We start from the raw sequence: 8,961 nt of genomic DNA on the forward strand, positions 1-8,961 counted from the left end.
TGTGTGTGTGTCTAATATTTCCAGGTTTACACCATGTTCAAATGTGAGAAATGAAGGGGCTGCAGATCAGAGTGAAGGACTGGAGCTGCGTCAGTAGATGTAACTGTACAAGGATTTACAACAACACAAAATGTGTTAAAATGACAAATGAGAAAACAGGGAGTGCTCTTGTGTTGAGCAGAAACAATGTGAACAGACTGGTTTACTGAAGGAAACAACATTTACAAAAACAGATGAAGACATGAACAGCACAGACAGATTCACTGTCCATATTTATAGAGTCTAACTAAAGGAAACACTGATCACCATAATGAGGACTTCAATGAATAATTCTCAGTAAAACTACAGCTAAAGCTCTATTCATCGTCAATAAGATCTTCTGTAGACGTCTGACAGAAATAAAGTCAAGCTGGTTTGTAATAAGTGAAGCTGGTAATGCTGTTTGATCCTCCTCTGCTTTGTAAATTACACTAAATTATCATCCGTACATGATCGACACAACGGGGAACGGCATCAGTGTGGCCGGTGTCTGAAGCACATGCGCACTCCAGAGATGGCACTCCAGTTTAACAGACTTCAGATTTGACTTCAGACTCGACTCGACTTGACACAAAAGACTCGTGAATATTTTAAAAATAAGTCTTTTACAAGTCTTAACTACTGGAACAACATTTTTATGAGACATCACATCCACAAAGGTTAGTCACATTGACTCACACAGTTAGCTTTATACTGTGGTGAAGCTGTATGGCTCATGTGGATCACCAGCCTGTTAAAATATAAACAAACAAAAAAATCTAGCCTTTAAACCTAGCACTACGTTTTATTAATCTTTTCGTAGTATATGCAGCTTTTCTCTTTCTTAACGCGTGTCCATAAGAGAGAATGAAATAAATGTTAATCCATTTATTACTCAAAGCTCATATTTTAACGAATCACAATCAGCATGCGTACAGTTTTCTAGAAATCAACTTCTGACTCTCTCCCATGCCACTCAGAGTAGATATGAGATGGGCTATCATTGCACAGTAAAAACGACCGTAGGCAATACAGTCATTTAAGCGGTAATGTTTTATTATGCATTTAGGAGAGTATTGCAAGAAGCTGCTTACATTAATCTTACTTTCGAAAAAATTAATAAACACAATCATGACTTTTCATGAAAAATCATGCTATAATTATAGGCCTAAATACATTGGTATCAGCTTGTTTTCATCAATGGTGTAATTTGTTTCAAATTTATTTGATTTGTCATGATTAATTTGTGTTCATAATCAATAAAATAAAAACTCTTCTAACAAGAATGAACACATATGAACAATTAGAAATTATTATTGTAGCCTATTATTAATTATTTTTAGCTATCTTGAAACTATCCAAACTTTATTTATGTTTATGTTGTATGTTGTACAGCGAATGAATGGAAATATTTATGAGATACACACACAAGATACACATTGTAAACGATGGCTGATTGTCAGCACAGGTCTCGGGTCAATATATGTAAGAGTCAAATCATTGGCCTTTTTAACAAATGATGATGATGATTCTTATTTTAAGTCACTTTGGATAAATGTATCTGCTAAAGCAAATGTGGCTCTGACTATAACAGTAATTTCTCAATCTCTATCAGTCTACTGCATACATCAGATGAGATGTACGTCTGTTTTAATGACAGGCTGTGATTTTCCCCAAAGTCTCTTGAAAAACCGGTTTCCCTTGTTTTCCCGGAGACGAGTTTCAGAGCTTTTTCTCAAGAAGTCAGTTCAGAGGAGGAACAAGATGCCTACAAATGTCCTTGTTTTTCACGGTAAGTAAAAACTGCTTCATAAAATACTGACCTATGGAGATTTAAATGAACTGATTCCAGACCTTCAGCATCAGACACTGAGACATTGTGAAGTCTTTGTGTTCATTAATGAAACTCAAAGGCAATTATTTGGTCTTTTCAAGTAATTATAGCTGTCTTACACAAATCAGATGACTTGCCGTATCTTCTTGTCCTGCAGACGTGAATCAGTGAAGAAAGATGGAGTCTGTTTTATGTGAATATCTTCTGGATGTTCTGGATGATCTAAAAACAGAAGAACTGAAGAAATTTAAATGGTACTTGAAGAATTCTTACCGTGTTCAAAGTTCTGATCTGGAGAAGGCAAAACACAGCACTGATACAGTGGATCTGATGAAGAAGCGTTTTGGACCAGAAGAAGCTGTGAAGATCATGGTGGTCATCCTGAGGAAGATGAACCAAAACCATCTGGCTGATCAGTTGGAGAAGAAACACAAGCAAGGTAACAGGTTAATGTTAAAATGAAATCTGATTAAAGAATAAAAGTGAAACTGAAGAATTGATTTTTCTGAACACACTTCAGTTTTCAGCCTCTCTCTGTGTCTCTGACGAGCAGCAGCGGTGCGCTGTGTGAGAAAACAGCTTTCTCTCTGAGAGCCCGTCCACACAGAGACGCGTATAGATGTATCCGTAAAGATTTTGTATTGTATCGGTGTTTCGTCCACACGGATCCAGTGTGTCACGATCACTGTCAGTTCCTGCCAGCTCCTGGACTACACTTCCCATAATCCTCCCTGCCAGTCACATGCTCACATTCCACACCAATCACCAATTGCCACATACACCTGTAGCTTGTTATCTGGACTATAAAGGACTCACACACACACCACCTCATTGCGAAGTCTTGATTCACATTGTGTACAATTCTGAGCACTTATATCCTGTCTGCTGTTACCCGTTGTCAATAAAGCTTGCCAATGGATCTCTGCCTGAGTCCAGCTTTGTTACAGTGTTTTGGGAGCCTGAAGCCACTATTTTTTTAAAACCAGGTCCCAGAGTGGATAAATCTGAACACACTAACTTAGAGATGCAGAAACTAGAATATTATCACAGAGACGAACAAACTATTTTCATTCTGATCTCTTTCTTTCTCTCTCTCACAGCTCAGGCTGAGGGCAGTATCGAGGGTCCTGACCCCGCTGGAGCCAGTTCAGAACTGATGAAGAAGGGTAAATAATGATCACCGTCTGTACAGAAAAACCCAGATTTGAGTTTATTCTCACAGATGTGGCCTTGAAGAATCCATGTTTTTTCACCTGGCATCACACAGCTCGTCACACATGATCACAGTGATTCCTGCAGGCACGGCTCTTAAAATGTAAAGAAGTGTGTTGAGCTTTACACAAAATCCACAATATACTGCAGCTCATTGGTTCCCAAACTTTTCCTGCAGGGTCCCACTGTGGTAATTAACACACTAACTTACACTATTAGTCAATAAAATATGTTATTAAGGAATTAATACGTCATGACACATTTAATAAAAAGCAATTCATATATTACTTAATCTATTAATCATGTAGACTCTTTATCAGTTGCTGATGCAGTAATCATTCACTAATGGTTCTTCATGAGTCATACATTAACACATGATTATCTGTGCATTAGTTAAGCATGAATTAATGCATATTATTGCAACCCAAGTGTTACCCAAAACACTTCAAAGTTATCACAAATTGTAGGTGTAGCATCAGGAAATGAAAACATAGTGATTCAGTACATTATGTATTTTGTACTAAACCGAGTCTTTGGGCTGTGCGCATGCTTTGCTATCAAGTTAGAAACATATTTTTCCCAAGCAGCTTTAACTGAGTGCTGGTAACTCACCATGAGATCTCTCGTTTCTTCTCCTATTCACAATATAATAGGAATGAAAAATAATGATTGACAATAAGTGTGCTTATTTGCACTTTCTGCAGGTATTCATGAGATAATGTGAACATAAATATCACTCAATTAAGCTGCTGATTATTTCATATTACTCCCTTAAAATTCAACTTGAGTGATGCAACAATTGTCTTATTATTTCATGCATATTTCTATACAGTTATGCAAGTAAACATTTGAACTAAACTAATTTAGTATCATGTCCAAGGAGAGGGATCCCAGCTCAGCACTTGTCCTGATCCCAGAGCGCTCCCCCCTTCTCTGGCTGGGCTAGGATTAAACGAGAGTGAGGAGAGGAAGAGAGATGTTGAACTGTTGAGGAACCGAGGTGAGTCAGCTCCATATATAATCCTCTCTCTGATTGGGTAGAGTATCTGAACTTGATAATAAAACATCATTTCTGTCAAGTGTTTTACGGACACAATGAGAAATGCAACATAAAATACATGTGAACAATAAAGTCACAGATAAAGCCTACATTGATAAATAGCAGAGGTCGACACTAAGTCTTAAAAAATAAAACATTACTGCAAGTTCTTGAGTTGTTGAACACACTTACTGTAAAGGTATTTAGATTTTTACCCTGAGTGAAGAATGAAAAATAACTTCACTTGAAGTAAATTGTGAGAAATCACATGGCAATTGTAAGAGAGGAAAAGTAAAACAGGCTAAATGGGTTGATCCTGGTGAACTGAAGGAGAGAAGAGATGGACTCGTCAAACCCTCCTAACAGCACTAACATGAGTCTGCTGCAGCCCATATTTACTGTTAAAACCACACATTTACATACTGTTGATTCTACTGATACCACAGCTGAATGAATATCTCATAACAATGTGTTTTAAGAAGTTACGATATCAGTATTTAAAACATATTTAATTAGAACTAAACTGTGGCTTCCATGTATTCACAGAAGTGTTCATAATAAACAGTACAGTTATAATATCAATGATTGACTGATCAATAAATGTGTCATACTCAGTGTCTCTTTGAGAAAGACTAATAAGGATGTCTGAGATTAAAACTCAAATCTATTCAATCACAATTCTTCTCTTTAATTTCCATGTTATTTCTCACAGTTTGCAGATTTTAAGGGTTGTGTCACAGATGGTTACATTCCCTCTCTAATCAGATCTGTGATCAGTTCATGTCTACAGAAGACAAATCAAATATGGCGATGTGTGTGTCAATAATGATATCAATCCCTCAGCAGTGGTTGTGTCAGGATTGGGCTCTGTAAACAGCATTTCTCTAAATATCTTCTGTGTTGGAGGATTTCTGCATGTGTTAGCGATGGATGCAGGGATCATTTTCTCCTGATTATAATCACACTCTTCATGTCTCTTGATTTCCACAGGAACTGATCCCAGGACCAGGAATGACTTCCTAAAATGTAAGTCACTGAGAAAACAAGCAGATAAACTCACTGAGTGTGTTCATGTTCTTCCTGGAGAAGGAGAAACTGACACAAAACACTGATAAATAATGACAGACTCATGAAATACAGGGATAGGCTTTGTCTTTTTCTATCAAAACTTGTCTTTCTGCAGCACTTCATTAAAAGCACAGCTGTTTTGATCTCTGTCACAGAGATGCACAAACTTTTGATTAATATTATTACAGAGACCGATCACACATGCGCTGCACAACAGACACGGAGCACGTGAACAAATGTGACGGAGGTGGTCTTTCTCCTCCACTCTGTGATGTGGTTTGTATGAACACTGCGACAGACTCAGTCTCTGGCAGAACAATAAATGCATGAACACAAATGCTGGTTTAGTGTATTACTGCGCTATATAAATGTAAGGAATTATTATTATCATCATTATTATTACTTCTTTTTACTGCAGGCTGCATAAATAAATAAATCACCCTTTTAGTGGTTTCTTTTGCTGCAGGCATAAGTGACCTAAATAAAAATAAAATAACATTAACCGTGGCCTTGCTAGAGTTCACAAAAATAAGGCCAAATAACTTATCTTATATAACTATATCTTAATAGTCAAATTAAATGGTCAAAATATTACCCCAACTAAATCATAAACATAAAACACTCAACTTATTTTGCATTATAATCGAATATTATATTTAACTAAATTGGGACAGAGCATAAGCTTACCGACCCACAGCGTGCAGTACACATTGCAACTGCCTTTTTGCCTGCAGTTCTCTCACAACCCACATGAGGGCACCAGTACAACATGAAATCAACTGCTGCTGAATTTATAAGAATTCACAATAATCTGGAGCGTTTCTTCACAGCAGCTGCTCTTGGTAACAGACCTGAGAGTCGATCACCGAACTGATGGAGGCTTTAAGATTCACAACTAGAGACCAGAAGATCCTAAATCAAGTTCAGATCTGAGACAAATCCTACATGAACTCCTCAGATTCTGGAATAGATCCAGACCAGAGCAAAGCATGCTGGGAACTGCCCAGTTTCAGTTCCTTCAACACCAATAATGATGAAGTCATCTTCAGTTTGACGTGTTTAAGTGGATTTACTCCATTAAATCAGGACAGAATGTGCAGTAATTGTGTGCTTTAACTCATTTTAATGAAGTTCATTTAACAAGCAGCAGAAATCATGTTTACAGTGTAGATTAAAAGATGGACAGATTGATGATTCCTGATTGTGATGTGTTTTATCTCCATCAGATTCCCATCGGATCACTGCGGATCTGAACACAGCACATAAACACCTCCGTCTGTCTGAGAGCAACACAGTGATTACTGCCACTGGCACACCACAGTCGTATCCTGATCATCCAGACAGATTTAATGATTATCATCAGCAGGTGTTGTGTAGAGAGAGTGTGTGTGATCGACGCTGTTACTGGGAGATTGAGTGGAGTGGACATGGTGTGTTTATATCAGTGTCATATAAGAGCATCAGGAGGAACGGAGGGGGTGATGAGTGTGTGTTTGGACATAATGATCAGTCCTGGAGTTTGGACTGCTTTTCCTACAGTTACTCATTCAGACACAATGAGATAAAGACTGTTCTCCCTGTAAAGCCCATCATCAGTAGATCAGTGAATGAGAAGAATCACTATAGAGTAGGAGTGTATGTGGATCACAGTGCAGGAACTCTGTCCTTCTACAGCGTCTCTGGAGACACAATGATCCTCATCCACACAGTCCAGACCACATTCACTCAACCGCTCTATCCTGGGTTTAATGTTTGGTTTACTGGATCATCAGTGAAACTGTTGTAGAGTCTCTTCATGACATTAACACTGAAATATCAGGACACAATAAATGTGTGTTAATGACTCAGAATCACATGATGAAGTAAATGTTGAAATATTGTAATAAATGTTGAACTCAGTGTATGTATATTGTCATGTTTTTTTTGTTTTTTTTTTTTAAATTATTGCGAACATTATAAAGATGACATTAATGTATACATTTATGTATATGGTATACAACATGTATCAACATTATATACAATGTCATCTGAACATACAGAACAAAAAAATATGACATTTGCAAACAGAAAAAAAGAAAGAAAAATTAGTAGAGGAAAGAAAAAGAAAAAAAGAGGGTAAGATTAATTTACATTTCAATTAGAGTATTCAAATTAAAATCATTACAAATTGAGGTTGTTCTTCTTGCTTTCTTATTTACAGAGGATGAAATAGTGTTAAGGTACATTTTAAATTCTTTCAAAAAAACAAGAAAAATTGGTTTGTTGTTAGAGAATTTACATTTATGGATATAGAATTTGCAAAGAAAATAAAACAAGCTTTGTTTTTATTAGAATCAGAATCAAAGTGGCCAAAAATAATATTTTTAAACGTTACAGATATATCTTGTTGGATATTAACTTTAATAAATGTTTCAATATCTTTCCATAGTTGTTCTGTATATAAACATGACCAAAATAGATGATAGACAGTTTCTGTGTGAACTTGGCAAAATGAGCACCTTGTATCAATATTGTTTTTATATTTAATCATAAAATATTTAGCAGGGTAAAATTTATTTATTATTTTAAAAGACACTTCTTTTACTTTATTGGTAAGAAAATATTTTTGTTGTAAAGACCAAATCTTTTTCCAATTAAAATTTTTAAATAAATTATTCCAGTAAATGATTGCAGGAGATATCGAGATAATATTTTCAAGAAACAGGGATCTAACTTTCTTGTTTCTATCTTTTTTTCCTGAAAGACATATTTTACCTATAAGAGTATCGTACTCGGTTACTAACGTAACCTCGGTTCCCTGAGATATGGAACGAGTACTGCGTATGGGGGAAAAGTCTCCCTTTTTCCCCGCTACTGAAGCCTTTTCAATAACGCAGTGTAACTGCACCGTCACTGCAGCGGCTCAGCTGCGCGGCCTATGAGAAGAGAGCGTGCGAACATTCCCGCCAAAAGGGCCGGGGTAATGTGCTATATAAGCGAGCGTTTCGCCATAGGCCATCAGGCCATATCGACTGAAGCGACGACCTAAGCCGCAGCCTCGTGGCACGGCAAGTAACGCAGTACTCGTTCCATATCTCAGGGAACCGAGGTTACGTTAGTAACCGAGTACGTTCCCTTTCGATATTTCACTCGTACTGCGTATGGGGGAACGAATTCAACCGCGCCGTGCCACGGCTGGGGAACGACAGAACTTGACCGGACACCATAAGGGGGGACCGAGGACAAGTGAAGGCCGAAGCCGCCGTTACCCTGTTACACTACGAAGGAGAGAACTCCTGGGTTTGTGCAAAAAGCGGAACACCTAGAGGACCGAGGATGTAAGGTCAGAACGTCCAACTGGTAGAATCTGACAAAGGTGGACGGCGAAGACCAGCCGGCCGCTTCACAAATGTCTTTGATTGAGACTCCACCGGACCAGGCCCACGACGAAGCCATGCCTCTAGTGGAATGGGCCCTAACTCCGATGGGGCAAGTAGCGCCCACAGAGGAGTATGAAAGAGCTATAGCGTCCACGATCCATCGTGATAGATGTTGTTTCAAGACCGGGGACCCTTTGGTGCGACCACCGAAACAAACGAATAGCTGATCAGACTGCCGGAAAGGCTGTGATCGCTCAATGTAGATGCGTAAAGCCCTAACGGGGCATAAAGTTTCCAGCTCTGGCTCGTCCGATGAACGGGGGAGCGCAGAGAGTGAAATAACTTGTGCTCTGAACGGCGTTGAGAGCACTTTGGGAACGTAGCCAATTTTTGGTTTCAAAAAGACCATGGAGTCGTTTGGACCGAACTCA

At 38.2% G+C, this 8,961-nt stretch overlaps 1 protein-coding gene across 4 annotated transcripts; it reads left to right on the top strand.

The window, feature by feature from the left end:
* On the top strand, positions 1–7,524 carry LOC125268255 (tripartite motif-containing protein 16-like protein). 4 transcript variants are annotated; one of them, XM_048190314.1, is made up of 7 exons: positions 1–698; positions 1,634–1,810; positions 2,010–2,291; positions 2,953–3,018; positions 3,945–4,064; positions 5,094–5,129; positions 6,398–7,521. In XM_048190314.1, the coding sequence occupies exons 3-7, from the start codon at positions 2,030–2,032 to the stop codon at positions 6,955–6,957; spliced, it is 1,044 nt and encodes a 347-aa protein (XP_048046271.1). In that variant the 5' UTR covers positions 1–698; positions 1,634–1,810; positions 2,010–2,029; the 3' UTR covers positions 6,958–7,521. The 4 variants fall into 4 exon arrangements, with proteins under 4 accessions (XP_048046271.1, XP_048046269.1, XP_048046270.1 ...); XM_048190312.1 differs by having other exon boundaries at positions 1,679–1,810; XM_048190313.1 differs by having other exon boundaries at positions 1,698–1,810.
* Positions 7,525–8,961: the final 1,437 nt, after the last annotated feature.

The sequence above is a fragment of the Megalobrama amblycephala genome, linkage group LG5 (genome assembly GCF_018812025.1).
Source record: "Megalobrama amblycephala isolate DHTTF-2021 linkage group LG5, ASM1881202v1, whole genome shotgun sequence".
Taxonomy (NCBI): Eukaryota; Metazoa; Chordata; class Actinopteri; order Cypriniformes; family Xenocyprididae; genus Megalobrama; species Megalobrama amblycephala.

Bases quoted from the DNA above. Each gene is read 5' to 3' on its own strand.
- LOC125268255 (XM_048190314.1), top strand. From the start codon at position 2,030: ATGGAGTCTGTTTTATGTGAATATCTTCTGGATGTTCTGGATGATCTA. The intron at 3,019-3,944 runs GTAAATAATGAT...ATCATGTCCAAG, and splicing joins TTCAGAACTGATGAAGAAGG to GAGAGGGATCCCAGCTCAGC. The intron at 5,130-6,397 runs GTAAGTCACTGA...TATCTCCATCAG, and splicing joins CAGGAATGACTTCCTAAAAT to ATTCCCATCGGATCACTGCG.